The sequence below is a fragment of the Anguilla rostrata genome, chromosome 2, assembly GCF_018555375.3.
Source record: "Anguilla rostrata isolate EN2019 chromosome 2, ASM1855537v3, whole genome shotgun sequence".
Lineage (NCBI taxonomy): Eukaryota > Metazoa > Chordata > Actinopteri > Anguilliformes > Anguillidae > Anguilla > Anguilla rostrata.
In genome coordinates this window covers 58,114,374-58,137,089 of record NC_057934.1, presented here as the reverse complement: position 1 = coordinate 58,137,089, position 22,716 = coordinate 58,114,374, and the positions used below count along the sequence as shown (strand labels likewise).

Genomic DNA, 22,716 nt, shown 5'->3' with positions numbered 1-22,716 from the left:
TAAAAACATTATGATAATATCTTGCATCAGCAAAGTTAATAATTTATGTCTGAAGTTACAGCTATGGTGTTTATTCTTAAAAACACATCAATAATCTTCACTCATGTTCAAAATAGAAAAATCAGTGATGTGGCAATTTAAAAAATACAAAAAAAATACTGACAAGTTTGTTTCATAGGGATGGCAGGTATGACATCCCGCCAAGTTACGCCTTGGCGGGGGCATGCCCCATACCTATACAGCACCGAGAGTTTGGCACTTTTCAGGGTTCCCCACAGAAATAAGCACAACAGCCACAGACACTCAGCCCTTAAAAAACATTAAATTCTGTACATTCTGACCCCATTTCAACAGACAGAATTCATAAACAACTTCACATGTCGTTATGTTGTGTAGTTATGTCGTGGTGGCGTACTGCCAAAGTTACGCACTGGAAAGCCAGAGGTCGAAGGATCAAATCCCACCTCACCCTCAGGTAGATATTTTCATGTTTTAGACTAATGTTTTCTTACGCTTGTATTTGCTTCATCAAAAGTCACTCACGGCCGCCTATATGCATTTCATGACGGCAAATGTATTGATTTTCTTAAAAACTTACACCAGTTGACCACTGTGCCATTTCTACTTACTATATTTCTTCACATGGCTACTGTATAAAACATTCTTATCAGCAAATGACACGTTTCTACATTCATGTTACCTTGCCCTGTCTGTTCATAAATGTGAACGTAACATGCTGCAAGGAAAATGTCCCCATGGGGATAAAGAAGTTTTCTATATATGTATGTACAATATGTATTTTACATGCAGTATTTATTATAAGTAGCAAATATAGAAGAACTTGTACATTTAGTAAAAATAATTTTACAAGCAAGTATGAACATATGTTTTCTGGAGGAATGTGCTTCCTCTAGTTATTCCCCAGCAGTTTTGTACATGAATTTAAATGTGTTGCATGAGGCAATTAGAAATATTTGACACAAAGTTTGAATGACATTGTAAAATGGTAAGATTAAAAAACACAGGGCCAAGTGACTTGAAACAATTGAGGAAACATTGGGCAGCATTGCTTTGGAATACAGATTATTTAATTTCGGTGAGGCAAGATAGCCTATATTGTTTGTAGTACAGTAACTTGGCGTCATTTTGATATCAATACTTTTAATGGCAGGGCTAGATTTTGCCAGTTTGAATGAATGAGTTATAGACAGAGTATGTCTTGTATGTGTGAGTAACTTGGCATTTTTGTATGTTGAAAACGTGTTTTTTATGCGATTATCAGTTAGAAAAGCTAACTGCTAACTTTGTTATAACGTTCAAGCTAGCACTCTTTCTTAAATTTTTGCTTGTGTAAGCATCCTGTGGTAAAGTGCAGTCTCACTGCCCATGTGGATATGGTTGTGTGCATGTCTGTGGGTGGATGGAGGGGCCTTAAAAAGTCTTTAAAATCTGAATATGGAACTCCTTTTTAGGCCCATAAGTATGATTGATACACTACAATCAGTTATTTAAAAAATAAAAATTTTTGTATATGTTGTTACATTTATGTTGAGATTAAAGTAAGAGTAAAGTTAAAGTTTGAAAAAATCACACATACTTGGCATTTATGTATAACTCAAAATGCCCCATGAGCCAAAATGTCCACCAGGGGCTTCTTCCCCAGGGGCATCTTTACTAAATTTTATATTTAGCTTTATAATAACAAAGCTGTAGTCTGTTGCAATTTAATTACCTTATGTATGTTTTTTACTTAAACATGCTTCTAGTGTACATATTACATTGATCAAATCATGTATATTTAAAAATAGACATTGGGCCTCATTCACAAAACGTACAATCACATTTGATTGTAAATTGTGTGTAAGAACGTTTCCAAGAATATTTCGGAATTTATTTTTTTTTATCTGTATTTGTTCATGGCTGTTTCCTTATGCTAATCACAGAAACAGGATTGTGCATAAAATTTACAAACAATCAGCATTCTTCATCTCATAAACCTGGGATATGCACAAATACGAAGTTCTGCACATATGTCATGAATCCCATATTGGTTTTTCGTAGGAACATTTTTAAGAACAAATGTAAGAATAATGTAAGAAAGGTTTTATGAATGAGGTCCATTGTTCTTGGGTCTCAATAATAAAGGGGGGCGTTGTACACCAGTTTACCAAATGATATGGTAGGCCTGGTAGTGTCACACTTGGCCTTATTGATAGCTTTTGGTACCTTTTGTCAGAGATGTCAGGACAGGCTACTCTAGATGTAAAGTAGACAATGATAAATAATTTACTTTTTTTTTCTTATTTTTTATTTGCTCATAAAACAGGTTTAAAGAAGACATGAATGACAGTAAATGTGCTGGAGAACCCAAATCTATTAGCGGCTTTGAGGGACTCCCAGTGTTTATAATATTCTATAAGTAGGATTAGAATTTTTCAGTGATGAAACACATGAATGACCAATCCGCACAAAGAGAGTAAATATGAAAGGAACAATCAGATCCAATAACTGAAACCCAAGTGACCAATCAAAACAGGCAGAAACAAAGATGGCGCAGGAACAGGACGAAGACTCGTTCATTTTAAGCTCCTGAAAAGAAAGAAAAAGCTAAACAATTTGTGAGACCTTCTGTGAATTTTATATGAATTAAACACTGTGATTTAGTAAAGCCGCTTTTACCACAAGTTAATTGCACAGCAAATGGTTACACTACTTAGTCACACAACAGAGGTCCTTATCAAAGGACACACTGACACAGTGGAATACGTAGTACATTTTAGGAGCAGAGTACTATCAGCAGGAGAAAGAGTAAATACCCATACCCATATTTTAACATTTTAGCCATTTAGCAGGTGCTCTTATCCAGAGTGCGACTTACACAGCTTACACTCTTTTTACATACAATCCTGGATATTTACTGAAGTAATGCAGGTCGAGTACTTTGCTCAGGGGTACAATGGCAGGGCCACACCTGGGATTGATACCAGATCCGGTTCTGTTTGGGTGGCCCTGGACTGGGGAACCAGCCCACGGAGCATTTACACCAGCAGCCGACTCTGACTCAAAGCTTCAACCTCGGTGCCGAGAGGCCAATTCCTTAACCATCATACTACACTGCCCCCCCCCCCCCCCAACACTGTCTCTGCGTGTGCTGCTGGTGAGGGGGGTACAATGAGGGCCGTCCTGTTTCAGGATTTCATGCCAATTTCTACTCTCATGTAATCAGCCCATTTGATTCCTTGAGATGATATATTTATAAGGTTATGAAATATAGCTGCATATAAGAACGGAACCAGTGCCGGTGTATAATGGTGTTTCGAAAACCCAGGATACACTCCTGCCCTCCAGGAATTAAATTGTACCTCTCTGATTCAGTAAAACATATACTGTTCCATGGCTGCCCCATGGTGAATGTTACTGTGATTAGCTGACTGGTCATGACATACTAATATCAATAACTGTCCACTGTAACATTGTTCTATGCTCTATAGCGACTGTGTGAAAAAGTGTTTGTGCTCACCTGCGAATGCTAAGTCATCCTCTTGGCTGTCTTCTCCCCTGAAAGATAAAAATGGAGTGTTACCTGTGTGTTTCACTGTGAAAGCTCCTTAGAGTTCAGATACCCAAACAGGAGCCACATCCACACCAGACGTGCAGGTTTGTCTCCAGGTAAAATTAAACTCTGTAATTCAGAGCTGAGGCTTACAGGAGATGGGTCCGATGGTCATGCGATTCTCGAGGGAGATGGAACGGGACACCCTGGACCGGCATGTCTGTGAAAAGAGAATTACTGAATGAATAAAAGATTGTTAGCTGCTGCTAACAGTGTACATTAATCTCAATGAGGTAATTACAATTACATCTGTCTCTCTCATTGTGCCAAAACATGGTGAAATACTTAACACAGCATCAAATTGGACATATTAATGGTATAAAATTGGTCTTTTAATTTGCCCCGTCTAACTACAGGACATGAGTAAACCCTACTTGCCAGCACGACCACTCCGCTCTGCTGCAGTGGGGCGACTCGCACTCCCTGCTATCAGGCTGAATGGTTCTAACTTGTCCCGACCACAGAGCTTCTCCACCCGAGCTCCCCAGTGGTGGAATAAACTCCCCATTCCTCTACGAACCACTCGGTCATTGCCCATCTTCCGCTGTGGTCTAAAGACACATCTCTTCCGACTGTGCAGTCTGAAGAGATGCAGGGCACTCCCAACCTAGGATTGTTCTTATGACTTGAATCCTTATAATTTGTTCCTGCAGCACTTTAATATCACACTTGTATCTCCATCCAACACTTATATTGCACTTGTATTGTTATCTTGATATTGTAGCTCGTTGTCATTCCTCCTAGTTTGACATACAATAACTTTCTGACCTAGCCTATGCTTAGTGTGAAAGAGACTTAACGCATTCATGGCTATGGATAACTGTAACATAATAAGTATTGTACCTTATCGTTTTGTAGTCCTTCCAATTACTTTCGGTATGCATATGCACTTATTGTACGTCGCTTTGAATAAAAGCGTCTGCCAAATAAATATAATGTAATGTCTGCAGTATTGGTCAGAATTGGGTTTTTGCCAAACCTAGGCAGAGGGCATTCTGCTGGCGAAAGATGACCCCAGCACTGTAGGGAACACAGAACTCACCTGGGAGCAGCTGGCCTGTGTGGGGTCGCACATGCTCAGGCTGCAGTGCAGGTAGATGGTGTCATAGTCACCAGAGAATAAGTTCACCAAGATAGTGAAACGGCCGGGGAGAGAGGGTCCACTTTCTTCCACTTTCACCAGGCGACTGTTGCTAGGGCACCTGGAGGACGGCCACGGAGGCAGGAAAACAACATTTTACAAAAAGCGCACATGCACACACTCACGCACATACACACACACGCACACACACAGATATATATATACACACACACACACACTCACACAAACAGACACACAGACCTTTCCTCATTCTAACATACTTCACATGCTGATTTATCTTTTATCCCCCAGTCCTATAGAGCAGACCAGTGCGCACGCCCCCCAATGTGTGTCCTTCATCCCATTGCTACTACTCAAGTCTCTACTTGTCTCCAATTTGTTCAAAATTCTGCAGCCATAATTCTTACAAAAACAAGAAAATATTGCCACATAGCTCCCATCCTGTCCTCACTCCACTGGCTACCACTTCACACTAGATCAGATTTCAAACTACTCATAGATTTCAAACTACTGTTAACTTATAAAGCACTGCATGGATCGGCACCGTCGTACCTCACCAATCTCATTACACCATACACACCAGCACGCACCCTACGCTCCCAAGATGACTTTTAGCAGTTCCTAGGTTTAAAAAAAAATCAGCAGGGGGCAGAGCATTCCAATACTGTGCTCCCTACCTTTGGAATGCTCTTCCCCCATCAATTTGACATGCAAGTTCTGTTAATATTTTAAAAAGTAAACTTAAAACACATTTTTTCTCACTCTCTTATGAACCCCGTTGATTTTATGTTTTGTTGTTTTGCTGTTTTTGATGATGTTGTTGTTATACTGTTGCTCAGTCCCACCAGCTGAGCTGCACAGACACTGTGACTGAGCATCCTTCAGATCTCTGAGCATCCTTCAGATCTTGTGCAGCTGACGCAGAAAGACGCCAGACTCCTGACTGACGTGACTACGGCACCGCGAGGTGGTAACGACCAAAACCGTACATTTCTGGATGATGCTGCTGGCAACTATCCATCACCCCACCCCAGCTCTCCTGCTGATAGCCCTGTTGATGATGACCAGGTACTGACCTGTTCTGAATCAGGAAGAAGCGTACGGGGCCATCCGAGTCAGCAGTGGGCGTGGCGTAGCAGTTTTCCAGAACGACAGCAAACCTGTCTGAAGCTGCCTCCTCTGCAGACACGCCCACATGGAGGGCGGAGCCAAGGGGCAGGACGACCGCGCCCGCGGAGTAGGGGTCTGTGTAGTCAGCGTTGCGGTAGAGAGCCATGGCTGCCCTGGGCCTGGAGCCTGCCTGCACCACTGCTCCCTCCACTGACCTAACCAATACCATAAAATAAGGCAAATTATGTATTTCCCACTGACAACACAGGCCAGCCCAACTAGACACATTTCCAAAAGATGCTCATGAAACGGGTTCATCTGAAAAGAACAAAGATTGTGATTTAGCACAGAAAAAAACAAGAGCACACACACATACAGAACAGAAGCTTAATAGACTACTTTAGGGTAATTATATTGTGTGGTGTAAATAAAACATTGAGATTGTTAGTTGAAATTCATGTAGTATGGCATTTATTTAGAGTAGTCGTAGTAGTCGTAATGGTAATAGTAGCAGAGGCAGTATTAGTACCAGCAGTAATAGGAAAAGTAGTAGTATCAGTAGTAGTATCAGCAGCAGTAATAGTAGCACTAGCAGTAATAGTAGCTCGTAGTAGTATTAGCTCGTAGTAGCAGCTAGTAATAGTAGTATGTAACAGGTTTTGCAGTCCTTCTCCCCACAAACCATACAATTTTCAATTCTGGGACGCACACGGGTTTTATTGTGCGCCTTTTACAAGTACGCCGGTACAAAAATAAAACACACACGGTAAGGAAGGGGATTACACAGTACTTCAACCCCGCGTGCATCTCTCAATCCAGCGCGCCGGTCTCACAGCAGGCAGAGCATATAAACAATTACCAATCAAACCTAATTGCAGACAGCCGTGGTTACAGACCAACTTCGCCTGCAGATGGCGCCATAACCACACCACCCCTCCAAACAAAAATAGTAACAGTAGCAGTAGTAATATTACTCACAAATCGGGTCTGACGGCCACATCCAGGTTGGACTCAGCATCCAGAGGATATACGCAGGAGAATGGAAATCTCTCCGGGACTGACAAATTTCCGTTTTCCGGGTTAACGGGGTAAACAAATAAACTGTTTGAATAAATGGCATGGGTGCTGTTTGTCTGTTGGAAAAAGAAAAGGCAAAAATAAACACTGGAGTAAAACAATCATGCGCGTATGTAAATTGAGGGATCTCATTGATTGAACAGCTGATCTCTCACAAAGATTATGTTCGGAATAAGCTTTCATCTTGCATTTGGTGCAACACGTCAATAACACAAACGCAAGTGTCTTCGCTAGTTTCTGACCGACGTTGTTATTTTCCCGTTTTGATGCAGCTGAAAGTTCGTACTATGACCACCCAACACCTGGTCTAAAGTTATATCACAGTTTATTTGTTATTTCAAGGACGCAATATTAAGACAGTAACCTGCCTACGTAGGCGGATGCGCAACACTCAGGGTCACGCACAAACATGCGTAAAATATCAAGATTACAATGTGAAAGTTTATCATTGTGTTTTGTGTATATAAAAAATACACAATAAACATACAACATTTCATAATGGATGTTAATACAAATTAGACAATTGCAGTAATGATGAATAAAATTAGCCAATGGGGAATTTTGGGACAATGGTTATCCAATTAAGACGTGTCTGAGGACATCGTATTCATAACATCGTATTGCAGACTGTCAAAATCACGTTGCTTTCAAAAATACAGCAATGGCTGCATTCATAGAAGTCAAGCAGTCACAAGTATTAAAAAAATGCTTAGCCGACAAATCTGCAAAAAATTCCCCTCAGATGTCATATGCAGCAAATTGACACGTATGAATGAATTAAGCGGCTAAATCCAGCCCTTTTGGACCCTGTGCCTTACTCTGAGCTTGAACTAGCAAAAGTGGGTCTGGTGCAGGGGGCCAGCTTTCGATTTTCAACGTCAGCACCGTATGTAATGCACCCTGTTGATATCTATGATTTTCGCAAATAATTTTTTTTAAAAAAGCAAGTTTCCCCATTGGGCTCCATTCATTTTCGACAGCAAAAATAAAATATTTCCACTCAAATATTGATATTAACTGTACGTGCATTATATTCGGAAGAAAAATCACATTATTTTTCCGAGGTAAAATATTGTTTTCCGACCACAGACAAAGATTTATTATTTGCACGTGTTTCACAACTCACGCTTGTTTTGTGCACCGTAAAACACAATTCACACCTGTTTTACGCATTGTAAAACTACAAATCCTGTTTTACAAATCTCAAATGACAAATTGCGAAATAAAAATCTCAAGCTGTGGACACAAAAATACAAATCATTTTGGCATTATTTTCCCGTGTAGTAATGGGAAAAAATCCACACGTGTATGCACCAATCAGAATTATGGTACTTACAGCCAATCAGAGGAAGAGGAGCTGTCTCTACATATATACTGTAGTCTAAGGTTTCTATTAGCGTTTCTACATACTATATTCTACGCTCTGGTCACACCATAAATATACTTGCGTATTGTGCTTTAGGCTATGTGTTAATAGTGTTAAAATATAGCCCTTTGAATGCTTTATTTAATAATATGAAGTCTTTCAGTAAATGTAATCTCTATGTATTATGATGCAAAACAGAGGATCAAAAATAAAGAATGAGTATTTACCTATTTGAGAAAACCACTATCACAAAAACCAAGCAAGCGCATATTGTGCACAGATATGCATATAGTATATTGCCACTGCAGAGAAAAGGCTTGTAGCACTTATTCTTTGTTGAGTTGAATTTGTTCCACACCAATGGTGGTGAGGGCACGGCCTTACCCTCAGCTGAGTCCCACAGTTCCCCCCTCTGCGCTCCACCCGAAACCACAACATGCCGTTGTTCTCCTGGTGCGCGGTGCAGCGGAAGTCGGCCAGGTGTGCGCTCGACGGGTCCAGACCTACAGCCTCCAGGTGAGCTCTGTCTAACCCCGCCTGCATGAAGCTACTCTCACACACCAGCTCCCGGGTTTGCAACACCTGGACTGGCGACTCTGAAGGATAAAAAGGACATGCGAGTTCTCAAGCCATGCATTCCACTGATTCACCCACTCCTTTCTCCACTGACATCCATATGTTGTTTTCTCTTTTCTTTATTCTTCATTTTATTTTAATTTTTAGTAAATATCTTCTCATATATTTTTGTAAGCTGCTGTAACACTGCAATTTCCCGATAGATAGATACTTTTTTGATCCTATCTCAAAGAAACATACTGACAGACTGTTCTTATTTAATTATTTCTCATATCAGAATTTCAGCTTTTTAGTTTACTTTACAATAAATAAATTGATGGTTGCATGAATTATGGATTCTAGACAAAACATATTGATTGATCTTTCTTTTCTACTCATGACTCATATCTGAATCTCAGCTTTGTAATTTATTTTTAAAAATAAATTTATGGTTGGGTAAAACATAAACTGGCTGTTATGTTTCCTGTTACCTCCGAAGTTTAACTGCCTGGCCCCCCAAGCTGGATCTGTTGGATAATGCATTTGATAAACAGTTAAGTACTCCTTTTCATAAAATTTTATTTCAATCTTTGGTTGACAGGCCTCCAGTGTCAGTCAAGTCAGCCAACAATTAAATATTGAATAAAGAATTCTATGCCGATGCATTGATTTAAAATGCACACTATGCTTACAGTTTTTTTTTCCAAATAGGACTGATATGTTCTCTTGCTCATGTTTGAGAGTCAATTTAAAACAATTATAGAAACATAAGAGAAGATTTCCTACCTGAGCAAACCACACCAGCATCTTCATGGTGACCACAGTTGTGTGAGCCAACCCCAGGGTGTGGGCACTGTGTCAGGGCAGATTCGTTTCCAGAGCACCTCACATCATCCAACCAGATGGGCCCGCTGCCCTCTCCAAAATGGGCACTGCTTTGAGCAGCCAGAGCTCTTCCACAGCCCACCTGTCTACACACCACCTCAGCGTTGTTTATGTTCCAGATGTCATCACACACCGTTCCCCACTGGCCATCATGGTAGACCTCGACCCTGCCAGAGCACTGATCTCCTCCATTCACCAGTCTGATCTGGGCACCGGCTATATGAAACGCATTTGTAAAAACTGTCATGAAAAGATACCCATTTGTGGGTGATTATATCAATTTTATTATATATTTTCTTTGGGGTTGCTGGGTGGCTTATTCAGTTAATTATCCATGGTGCATGGTTGAGCATCACAGCCTCGAGTTGAATCCAGTGCCAACTGTGGCCGATAGATCTGTAGGACGATGCGTAATTAGCTATTGCATTGGCGAGAAGGTTCACTCCGTTAGGAGTCTACGTTCATCACTCTCTAGTGAACCCCACTGCTCGATTGGGATACCCAAGTACTGTATATCAAAGTCGCGTTTGAAATGTCTTCTTTCGACAGCACTCTCTGTGAGCTTGGCTGTAGTGGACGGTGTGAAAACAAGCAGCTGACGACACCACGTGTTTCGGATGAGAACCATGGTTGCCTACATTCTTGCGAATCGGTAGTAGGTTTTGCGCTTATGAACAAGCTGCGGTTGCAGATTGTACATTCCAAATTGGGGTCACAAAAGGATCTATGATCCCACACTGGCAGCAAATTCTTTTTCCTCAAAAAGAAGAGTTTATTTTACATCCTTTTTTTTCAAAAAAAGGGAGAGATATAATGAAATGTTTCAAAATGTTACCTGTAATCATGTTAAACTGAGAGGATGCGATCAAGGTTTATTTTTAAAAAATGGGAAATTTTTTCATTTTTAATGAAACAAGCCTGATCTGAAGGATAAAGTTTTTTCACACAATTGTATTTAAATCTTGGGTTGACAGCCGCTTGGTGTCAGTCATGTATGCCAACAAATAACAATGGTAGATCTCCACTCTGCCAGAGCATGGGTCATCTCCATTCACCAGTCTGATCTGGTCACTGGCTACAACAATCATATGAACAGACCAATGAGTTTTGTGTTTTCTTTCCTACGAATGTCACACAATTCATTGAATTCACTGAACGTGCCATTGAGGTGCAGGTTTGCGCGCCAAAAATTCACTTTCTGATGGTAATCAGTAGAAAATGAGGCCAAGGTAGAATAAATAATATTGGCTATTTCTTAAGGGTTGCGAGTTTGTGGTCATTGGGGTTATTTCTGTAGGAAACCCTGAAAAGTGCTGCAGTGCTGTATAGGTATGGGGCATGCCCCGCCAAGCTGTAACTTGCCGGACAGCACACCTGCCATCCCACAATGTGGCGTACAGCACTCTGTTTCTTGTTTCTTATTAAAAGCGATGTTAAAACTGTTCATATTATTGGCCTGCTTTTTTGCACCATATTTTTCTATTGTGGGTTCTCTTAAATGTAGCTTATCCAAAGTTGTTGGGCCAATAACATTATGCCACTTGCCAGTCTCTTCCTAAAGGTGCACTGTGATAACGCGAACGGGTGTGTCGCTTCATAGCCGTTACAGTATTGTAGGGCTGCCGCAATTAGTCGACATAATCGATGACGACTTAAATATTTTAAACCGACACATCGTTTTTTTTATTTTTATGAATTAACCTTTTTGATTTCTAAAACGCTTCAATTCATTGTAAACAAATGTTTTTCTTCAATATCACTACGTAATTGCTACATAACATTAGTCGTTTTTGGCTCCAGTCATTGGTCGGCTCCAGTCAACGCTACAGTTTTTATGGCGGCAGCAGCAGAGTCCGACTCGGTTGCTAAAGAGGTTCAGAGGTTCCAAAAATAGCTGTGCGTAATACCACACGTGTTGTTCACGGTGGTGTCACCATTTTCAGTACAGTCTGGCTTGATTAACAATTCATTTATTCAGTAGGTGAAAGTATAAGCTTTCTAACGATGTATAACATGTCTAATTTTGCTTTTGGAATAGCGTTTTATAGGTCAGGGTAACCAAAATAGTCTTATTATTGTGTAACCTCATAGCTGTTACTGTATTATGTATCATAGCATGGCTGGAACGCTGTATTGACCAATCAGCATCTAGGACCAGAACTATATGTTTTATAATTAAGCAATAAGGCACAAGAGGCCATGCTATATTGTGGACATAGTCATGGATAATGTGGGTTGTTAGGCACAATGTGAAGAGGAGTGCCTGCAATCCATTTAGTCGCAACTATATTCACAATTTACCACAGCCTCAATTTGTACCTTATTGCTTTTATAAAATGGGGGTAATATCATTAATGTTATAGCCAAATAAAAATACTCAAATGCTCAATACATGTGATCATTAATTAATTCATTAATTAATGAAATATTGACACAAGTTAATTTGCTATCAACTATTTGTGGTAGAGTGAATAGAGCCGCTTTCTAGCTAAATTTTTGACTGCTACACAGTTAACGTGAGCTTATTTGAAACATTTTAGCCTGTGTCTGATCCCTGGACATGGAGCCTACCTTCATCTTTTGTGTGGTTATTGAAAGACACACAGAAAATAAAGTTAGGAGATAACCTATAATATTAACTATTAATTAACATTAGCTAGCTAAAATGCTTGGTTACTCATTTTAGCATACTAATGTAACTTCTCTTGAATTTTACAATAGTAACATTATGCTACACGTTCACATAGACTACCAAGTTACGCAAACTAAACTAGTAATATTAATGTTAGCCTACACCTTGCTAACTTGTCAGTCACTCCACTTCTATAAGATGACAAAAACCTAGAAAGAGTCTAGTTAAGTATCATCACTTTTGCATAGGGTATATTCATCTGTATGTTGTCATTTACATAAGTGATAAATGGGTGAAACAGTGCAGTTTGCGGCTCAAAAGACACACCATAAATTTTGTTAGTGTGTTTTGAAATCATCCATAGACCACTATATCACCTGTGTTTTCTTAATAACGTACCTATTGCCAATGGTACAATCTCTTGTTAAAGGTGCCCACTGATATTATAAACGGCATGCCAGCCATGCTATAATACACAATATAGACCCCTTCATGGCCTAAGTCATCAAAAATTTACATGCACATTTTGGCAACGGAAGTACGGAAATTCTCTTATTATGGAACTGGTGTGATAGAGGGGGAATTGGTTCATGCTACCACTTTTTCTGAACTACTTAAATACAGAAAATGTAGTGTTTGTGGCTATATATGTGTATCTGATGAAAAACAAGTTTTCAACATACAAACATTACAAGTTACTCACACATACAAAGCACTGTTTATAAGTCATTAATTCAAACTGGCAAAATCTAGGCCTACCTTTAAAAGTATTGATGTCCAAATTATACCCAGTTACAAGAAACAATACTGGCTATTTTAGCTTGCGCACATTAAACAAGCTGTATACCAAAGCAATGCTACCCAAAGTTTCCAATATTGTTTCACGCAACTTTAAACAATTTTACAAACATATTTACAATTTGGACATCTTTATTTCTTTCTTTTTCGGTGGAACAGAGTGGCCAGCTTGGGATTCAATTTACTAAAGACATAATACAGACTTACTGGTTAAAGAGGTCACTGGAAATGCGACATTGTTGGCAGCACTGGTAAGGTTGGATCCGGGAAATGATGTTGTAATACTGCCGTTGGAACTTGTTGAGCTTGATGCTTCTGAACTGACGTTGATACCAGGTATTAGGGCTTGTGTTGTATTCACCAAACTTGCATTTATGGAACTACTCCCTACAACAGAACACAAAGCAATAATGTAGTAGTTAAAAATCAGTGTCAAGGCCTTGACGCCTTGAAGTTCGTGGCAACATCATAAAGAAAATTTTAACATCTTTTGCTTAGATATAGCTTGCCAGCTAGCTTGCATTCTCTTCCCACTATTTCTTTAGTTTTTTGGTCTATAACATTGCTTGATTTTATGAAATAGCTATCTTTTCACTCATAAATAGCAAGACCACACAACCCTGAGATGCTTGCTGTCACAATCAAGAGATCTACTTTTTCATTATCGGTTATAGTTATTTTAGAACCTTAGTTCTTTTTTCTTAATGCTTACCTGCCCATTCAGTTTTTTATTTTTTACAGTGAAATTATTAATCAATCTGGTCACACATTATACAACTTGAAAGTGTTAAAACTCACAATTATATCTGTATATGCTATTTTATGATGCCAATGTTTTAACAACAATGGATCCTTATTTTGTAATGTGGGTTGGAAAAACAAGCTTGGGAGGGTGCAGCTTCTATGCATTTTTGAAATGACAACATGAATTTCGGTTAAGTCGGTGTCTTTATCACAGAAAGGATCCAGTGAACAAAATCCACTGTCATTTTTTGTCCTAAAACGTGCAAACTTAGAGAAACATCGAAAGACTGTCCATTGTTCACACTGTTTGCAATTCTCCTGAGGAAATGTCATTGTTATCCGTTTCGTCATGACATACACACCAAAAGTATTGTGTACATTAGAATGTTAATATTTCTGGTTTGTATAGACTCTCTTAAACAAGATGAGCCCACCTACAAGCTTTTCTGACAAGTACTGGCTAAACAGTCCCTCGGTATAGCCAATGGGACCCACAGTGTGCCAGCAATGACTCGACCTGGACAGTATAAGTTCTGCCAACTATACAGCCAGCCAGTGGTGAGCTATTATAATCACAACTGAGAAGCATTTTAACCAGTGAGATTCTATAAGTGTATAACAGTATATGGTTTGTTAGGCTTGCACGAAAGGAGACATATTGTTTCTCCTGCATAAACAAACCATAACTTTTTCAGTACGAATGCTGAAAACATTATGCCCTGGCAAGAAAGGTTCTTGAGGGTTTTTTGCATAAAAAAGATTGTTCTTTCACAAAAATGTATTGACATTTATTTTGCAATGTCTGAGTCTAAACAGAAAGCTTTAAATTCGGAAGCCTTGGAAGAAATCGTCTGAGCTTTGACTTCACAGCAGAGGATGCATGTTCAATGAAAGACTTGATCCTGTTTTATATTGGTGAGCACCTAAACACATTCTCAAAATACATTTATTGTTATTCAGTATGCTTATAATTAAGAAGAAGGTTAGATTTTAAGCAATAAATGTGGCATGTGAAATGACGTGAAATTGCAGGACATGTTTGACATGTTGATGGGCATGGGGTAATTTTGACGAAAATTTCAATCAGTGGACCTCAATCAATGGATTGGTAAGCTAGACAGCTTATGTAGTTATTTTCTACAGTCTTCTAGACCTGCTGCTGCCGGAGGTGACAAGGGGAGAGCAAGGAGAGGGAAGTGGAGAGGGAGGGGGTAGAGGGAATGAGAGGACGGAGGGTGAGGGTGACAGGCAGGTGAAAGCAAGCTAATTTCAGCAACACTTCTTCCACTAGCATATGGTATACAATATATAACATTTTACACCACTAACATTTTACACCAAGTGTCCTTTTCAAGTCTCCAAATAGCCTTTTTGGAAAAAATAATGCTGAATTTCTGGTGATATTGTCATCAAATTAGAACCTTTATTTGTCCAGCATTGTGGCTGTGGCCACAAGCATCTGGTATCCTTTCAAAAAAGAATAATCTTTTTGGTGAGAAAAAACATCCACTGTGAAAAAACCACTGTGTTTGAGCTTCTGTTACTTTCTTTCAGAAACATGTACAGTTATGACTCTTGGAAAAGATAATTTATTCTGTAAATAAGAGCAGGCTATAAATAAGAGCAGGCTATAAAACTAACTAAAACACACTGTTCCCCACTCATCATCATGGTAGATTTCACCAGTCTGATTGCTATATGAAACAAGAAACACAACGTTCTGATCTCATTGGTTAAAAACAAACATGATATTAACAAATGTGTCACATGACGAGGCTTAAATCCCCTTTAGTAGCTTTATGATTTAATCACTGGATGAGGTGCAACCCTGTGTTAGGTTCAGTTTCATCTCCAAATGCTCCATACCCAAAAACTACATACGTTAGCTCACAAACACCCCACAGCTATTTAGCTAGCTGTCTCTATAATGTTAGCACTCAGTTAGGTTGGTTAATAGCAATGGTAGTGCTGTTATCCTGTACAGAATATTAAAAACTTCTGTAGATAAAATGAGCATCGCATGTTAAGTCTAGCTAGATTAGACCATGTCACCTTTGCCAATGAAAAGTATTGATATCAACTTTGCACAAGCTTGCAGACTAAAGAACCAAATCCTGCTATATTCACACTATTGGGTGCCATTTGAAAAAAGTCTCACACTCTGAAATCCTTCTCAATTATTCCTCATTTTCCATCGCAAAATGAAAAAAATGTACTACAATTTTGAAATGTTACTTTTAAACATTTAGAGAAAAATTAGTGCAAAACATTGTAATCACTTTTTCAAGAGTAACGTTTTTCATTAATGTGAGATTAAAAAAGGATATATTATACATAAAAATAAAGATTGAATGTAAATTTAAATGCAAATGTTAAACATAAATGTACATATAAATGTACCTTTTAAACATCAACATAATTGTTAAATTTAAATGTTAAACGTATAAACTACATATTTGGAATATATACTAATTGGCCACACCTCCTGTGTAAAGTCAGTATTTTGCATGATGGAAGGCAGTCTCAACCACACTCAGGAAAACATATCTGAATTGGCTGCCTCCCGCAAAAGATATCACTCGACATTGATAATAAAATTGGCTTACAGTTAATAATGATTACGAACATTAACACAGACATGTGAATTGCATTTAAACTGAACACTGCATATGTTTTCATGTTCATCTTTGTAACAGTTTTGTAATGTTCTGTAACATTTGAGGCAATTAAAAAAACAAACTGAAAATTTCCTACCTGAGCAAACCACGCCAGCATCTTCACTGTGACCACAGTTGTGTGACCCAAACCCAGGGTGCTGGCACTGTGTCAGGGCAGATTCACTTCCTGAACACCTCACATCATCCAACCAGATGGGCCCGCTGCCCTGTCCAAATTGGGCACTGCTTTGAGCAGCCAGAGCTCTGCCACAGCCCACCTGTCTACACACCACCTCAGCGTTGTTTATGTTCCAGACATCATCACACACCGTTCCCCACTGGCCTTCATGGTAGATCTCCACTCTGCCAGAGCACTGATCACCTCCATTCACCAGTCTGATCTGGGCACCAGCTATACAAAACACATTTAAAAACAAAAATCATGAAAGTTCTGGGCTTAATTGGCCCTGATGCCATAATTCGTTTGATGAGCTGTTATAGCTAGCAAAGAAGCTGATTGGTAGATTACAACTTCTAAAAAATGCTGCTACCAGAATTTTAACAAAAACAAGGAAATCTGAACACATCACTCTTGTTTTGGTCTCCTTGCACTAATTCTTGGTATCTTTCAGGATTGGTTTTAAAGCACTTTTACCGGTTTACAAATCAGTGTGTCAGAGGAAAACCGTGGCTGCAACCATCTTACGCTGACAGGCTGAGATCAAGTTTTATTTAAAAGTAATGATTTTGTTTTGGAATGAAAACAAGCTGCATCTGCCAAATAAAAGTATTTGATAAAAAAAGTTATGTGCTATTTTTCACACAATTATATTTATATGTTGGGTTGACAGGCACTTAGTGTCAATCAAGTAAGCCAAGAAATAATAATTCAATAAATCATTTTATGCTGTTACATTGACTTAAAATGCACACTATGCTTTGAGATTTTTTTTTCCAAACTGGAATGGATATGACCTGTTGCTCATCTTTGTAACAGTCTACTTAAGGCAATTATGAGAACATAAAAGAAGATTTCCTACCTGAGCAAACCACACCAGCATCTTCATGGTGACCACAATTGTGTGACCCAAACCCAAGGTGTGGGCACTGTGTCAGGGCAGATTCATTTCCAGAGCACCTCACATCATCCAACCAGATGGGCCCGCTGCCCTGTCCAAAGTGGGCACTGCTTTGAGCAGCCAGAGCTCTGCCACAGCCCACCTGTCTACACACCACCTCAGCGTTGTTTATGTTCCAGACATCATCACACACCGTTCCCCACTGGCCATCATGGTAGATCTCCACTCTGCCAGAGCATTGGTCACCTCCATTCACCAGTCTGATCTGGGCTCCAGCTATATGAAACACGTTTTTAATAAAACTCATTAAAATATTCACAATCTTGGGTGATGATAACAACTAAGTACAAGATCATATTTCTCAAGATAATGTTGGCTGCTAACAGACACTGCAGGTCTAAAAGCTCATTGGCTAAAAGATTTGTTCAACTGGCTAACTAAACAGTTGCTTTCTATGTGCAACCACCCTTTATGTTGACCCACTGAAAATATGTAGATTACAAAGATTTTTTTTTCTATGTACAGAAAAACTACTGATTCAAAATTTTGGGCAATCTGTATATTTATAAGCTATAAAGTTTCCAAGCAATGGTGATGTACTGAAAGTGGCTAGCTAGCATAAGGCAATTATAGAAACATAAGAGAAGATTTCCTACCTGAGCAAACCACACCAGCATCTTCATGGTGACCACAGTTGTGTGACCCAAACCCAGGGTGCTGGCACTGTGTCAGGGCAGATTCATTTGCAGAGCACCTCACATCATCCAACCAGATGGGCCCGCTGCCCTGTCCAAAGTGGGCACTGCTTTGAGCAGCCAGAGCTCTGCCACAGCCCACCTGTCTACACACCACCTCAGCGTTGTTTATGTTCCAGATGTCATCACACACTGTTCCCCACTGGCCATCATGGTAGACCTCGACCCTGCCAGAGCACAGATGTCCTCCATTCACCAGTCTGATCTGGGCACCGGCTATATGAAAAACATTTTCTTTTACTCATTAAAAAATTCACAAATGCAAGCACCCCACTGAAAATATGATGTGGGATCTAAAGATTTATATTTTCTTTGCACAGAAAAACTTCTGATTTTGAAATTTGGGGCAATCTGTATATTTGCAAGCTGTAGAGTTTGCAGGCTTTAGTGAGCTACCTAATCTGACTAGCTAGCTATATATTTCAGCCCATTGCATAAAGATGAAAGCAAACACATCTTTGAACAGCATAAAGAAAATGAGAACATCCGTTGCTTGGACGGATGTAGCTTGCCGGCTAGATGAATTAGATTTATTTACGCCTTGCATAGGTGCTTGTTCCGTTTTGGCACGTTTCACTTTTTCACTTGTTCTCTGTCATCTGCCTCAAGTGTCCCACCATTGGTTCCAGCGCCGTCCAATACCTGACTCCCACAACTCATTGGCCTTTCTGACTGGTCATTGCCAATTTCTCTGTTTCTAGCTAAAGGGGACTAGAGCTCCGAGGTGCAGGTATGCTGCTGGACACCACGATGCAGAGTTTGAGTATTTGGTCCCTGATCCCTGTCTAACCAACAACTAAAATAAATAAGGACAAATTTTCCCTTACAGTGGTATTGGATTGTTTGTGTTGTGTGCTGTAAACCTTTTGCGGTTTGGGGAAAAGAACAAAGTAAGTCAAGATACTGTGTACATTTGCACATGTTGGAAACAACAGGTTAGAAATGAATACCACCCCTTGCATTTTTGTTTGGGTAGGTCATTAATGCAGTATTATTTAGCCTTGCTGTGGTCCTGTGTTGACAATCAAAGAAGTCTCCTCTGTCTTCAGCCCACTCACATTGAGTACCCTAATACAGCAGGCTTGATATCTAGTGGTAATGTTACTTACACCCCAATGGTGAACTTCAGCTGAAGCCACCAAGAAAAAGCAATTCCAAGGTTAACTCTAGTTCATGAATGAGTCCTCTCAGCTTGTCTTTTTGCTTTGCTGTAGCAACAAACACTCCACTGAAATCCGATCCCAAACCACAGGGTTTATAGCCACACCCACCACTCCCCACACAGAAAAGAGCACCAGGTCTGGAAGCATCTCAAACACATTTTAGAATAACAAATACAGGTATAGGTGCACAAATTCAACAAGAATCCGTAAAGTCAGAGATTGCCAATGCATCATAGATATTCCTTAGCATGGTTATTAAAAAAAAAATTTTCTAACTGAAAGTGAAAATCCTGCATAGTATGCCTTTAAAGGTTTTTATTTTTTGTTCTTTTTTTACTAGACTTTACCTTGTATTAGTTAGTTTGAAGTTTTGTTATGTTACATTCTTTGATTTGACACCACTGATGGTTCTTTTCCCTGGTTCAGACTCCCACAACTTTCCTGCTCAGTTTTACCATCTGTAAATATGTACCACACTGTGCACGAACTTGCTCACTCCCACTATTTTAAATAAACGCCGTACTTCATTAGTTATGCCGTTATTAATGTCCCATCACTTTTGCAACAACACACTGGCATTTAACTATCCATTTAACCCTAGAAAACAGTGGGGCAGTAGCAAGGAGCTATTGATAACTAGTAGATTTTTTAAACAAGTGGTCCAAAACGTACTACTTTGAAAACACATCCTTGAGATACTGTCATGAAAAGAGACGTTTGATATGGATTTTTTAAAATTATAATTTGTTATCCTCTTTTTACTCAATTTTCTATTATTTATGGTTCTGGTAATGTACACCAAGGTGAATCAAATAAAATCTATAAAACCTCCATTTATTGTCATTTATAGAGCCTAGAAAAATTGACGCTGATTGTATAAACAGCGTTAGTTGGAAGAAATCATACCTGGACAGTTTTACACTGTAGTACACATGCACATCTGTAAGACACCATGTTGTACTGTAATACAGGGCAGTGAAGCACAAATGAAAGCAGAGAGACTCTATGCTTTACCTGTATCACTAGTTGAGAATATAGATATCCATAGGAGTAACAGTGCTGCTCCTGAGATCATCATTCTTCAGACTTCTTGAGTTTCCAGTGACTATGCAAAATGTACTGGGAAAATCAAGGTTTCATATTAATGGTATATATGTGTTTATTTTTTTACTGAAGTTATGCTTTTGCAATTATTTGGACTTAAGAAATGAGCAATCATTATTATGTACTTACCAGTCAATCTTCAGGGTGGTATGTCAGTCTCCTCTGAACACATGGATTTATAGCTCCTCAGAAGTTGGCTGCAATACCTCAGTGAGGTACCATTGGCATTTCAACTATGGCTCCACCTCTTTGGAATTTTCTGTCTCAGATGTAGTTCAAGGGGTCATGTACAGGAAGGACTATTTGAAAATGATTTTTTAAAAACCTGAAAAAAAGATCCTGCATGGCCAGGAATGTTTGTCCTTCTCCAGAGCATTGAAATGTGGCTGTGGTCAACGAGGAGAAGCCCTCTGTCATTGAGAGGATGGTTTTCGATTGATTTCCAACAGTTCCGCCATATGAAATGTTGAGCACTGCAAGCTACAGGAAGGTGAGAACAAGACCATTTGTTGAAGTTTGTGGGAACCATCACAAAGCAACTGCCACACATCTTATATCTTCCTGAAGGCCCTGGCTATTGCTGTGAAGAAGCAAACCCAAAAATGCCAAGAAAACTGTAAATCCTGGAGGAGTGATGAGAAGGCTGTGTCTGATGTAGAACAGAGGCAGTGCTATGATCATGGGGAGCAGTGGAAAACTGTATGGAACTGCCCAGATTGGACAATCCTAAACCCACCATTTTGTAAACTCATGAGGACACCATACAGATGTAGCCTGTGCTTACCAAGATGAACAGGCTGAAAGATCTCCAGTATCCTGAAAGAATCTGTTTGTTAAATATCCCCCCCAATATTTTCAGGGTACGGTGGTGCAGTGGGTAGCACTGTCGTCTCACAGCAAGAGGCGAATCCGGGTTTGAATCTCGGCTTGGGGGCTTTCTGTGTGGAGTTAGCCTGTTCTCCCGTGTCCGCGTGGGTTTCCTCCAGGTACTCCGGTTTCCTCCCACAGTCCAAAGACATGCAGGTAGGCTAATTGGGGTAATTGGAGACTCTAAATTTCCCATAGGTATGAGTGTGTGAGTGAATTGTGTGAGTGCCTTGCGATAGATTGGTGGCCTGTCCAGGGTGTATTCCTGCCTCTCACCCAATCTACAGTGGGATAGGCTCCAGCACCCCTGTGACCTGCCCACGACAAGCGGGTATAGTTAACTTGATTGTGTCATCCTTGCAATAGCTGGATGCGCAAATAACTGAAAACTTATTTATTTTATTTTAAATACCATCACACTTGTTAACAGCTTTGAAATATAATTGTAACTAGGATAGGGGCAGTCTCTCTAGATTTGCAAGAAATCAGCCTAATTTCTGGAAAACAACAGATCTGGGTTCCAAGGAAACTGCAAAATTTGGCACACAAGTTATGCTAGAATATAATGTTCCAAATATTGAGTAAATGTTAAATTATGAAGGCTGTGGAGCGAGTGTTCAAGTTGCACATCCTCATATCAGTTTTTCCAGATGTCAAGTTTTTCTGGTTTCTGCTTCCTGGTTAGCCTCGGTCATGAGGTGAGAAAAAGCATGACAACTAGATGGTTTTCAAAATCAATCTGGCTTTATTTATAAAGCATATTAAATAAAAATTTGCAACCCAGTGTGCTGAACACACACACAAAATATATATACAGACAGATGACAAATTAAAGGAAAAACTTGAATAAACAAGTGAAGAAACATAACAAAAGCAGATGTTTCCATACAAGTGTACTACATGATACAATGAAGCAATTAACATCCTATCATGCTCTTTGGCATGTATAAAAATGCTGAGCAGGCCCAGTTGACCTCGATTTCAGATCGAGATAGCAAAATAAAAAGGTCTAAGTGACTTTTAAAGAGGGTTCATTATTGGGACACAGATGGCAGGTGCTTCCATCACAAAGACTGCTCAACTGGCTAGTGTTTCAATAGGAACAGTGACTAAAGTGACATCTGCCATTAGATCTATGGGAAAGACATCAGTAAATAGGATCGGAAATTGTGGTCGAAAGCGTACATTCAATGATCGTGGAGTTTGTGC

At 39.5% G+C, this 22,716-nt stretch overlaps 1 protein-coding gene across 9 annotated transcripts; it reads right to left on the bottom strand.

The window, feature by feature from the left end:
• Positions 1-2,285: 2,285 nt before the first annotated feature.
• Positions 2,286-20,655, bottom strand: LOC135249264 (deleted in malignant brain tumors 1 protein-like). Of its 9 annotated transcripts, XM_064324722.1 has the most exons (15): positions 20,551-20,655; positions 18,275-18,589; positions 17,580-17,894; positions 16,637-16,951; positions 13,346-13,525; positions 9,791-9,924; positions 9,610-9,676; positions 9,315-9,350; positions 8,653-8,864; positions 6,804-6,958; positions 5,792-6,040; positions 4,656-4,815; positions 3,707-3,773; positions 3,521-3,558; positions 2,286-2,589 (listed from the first exon to the last, which is right to left on the bottom strand). In XM_064324722.1, the coding sequence occupies exons 1-14, from the start codon at positions 20,612-20,614 to the stop codon at positions 3,530-3,532; spliced, it is 2,298 nt and encodes a 765-aa protein (XP_064180792.1). In that variant the 5' UTR covers positions 20,615-20,655; the 3' UTR covers positions 2,286-2,589; positions 3,521-3,529. The 9 variants fall into 9 exon arrangements, with proteins under 9 accessions (XP_064180792.1, XP_064180790.1, XP_064180793.1 ...); XM_064324720.1 differs by having other exon boundaries at positions 9,610-9,924; XM_064324723.1 differs by lacking the exon at positions 9,315-9,350.
• Between the last annotated feature and the right edge of the window lie 2,061 nt (positions 20,656-22,716).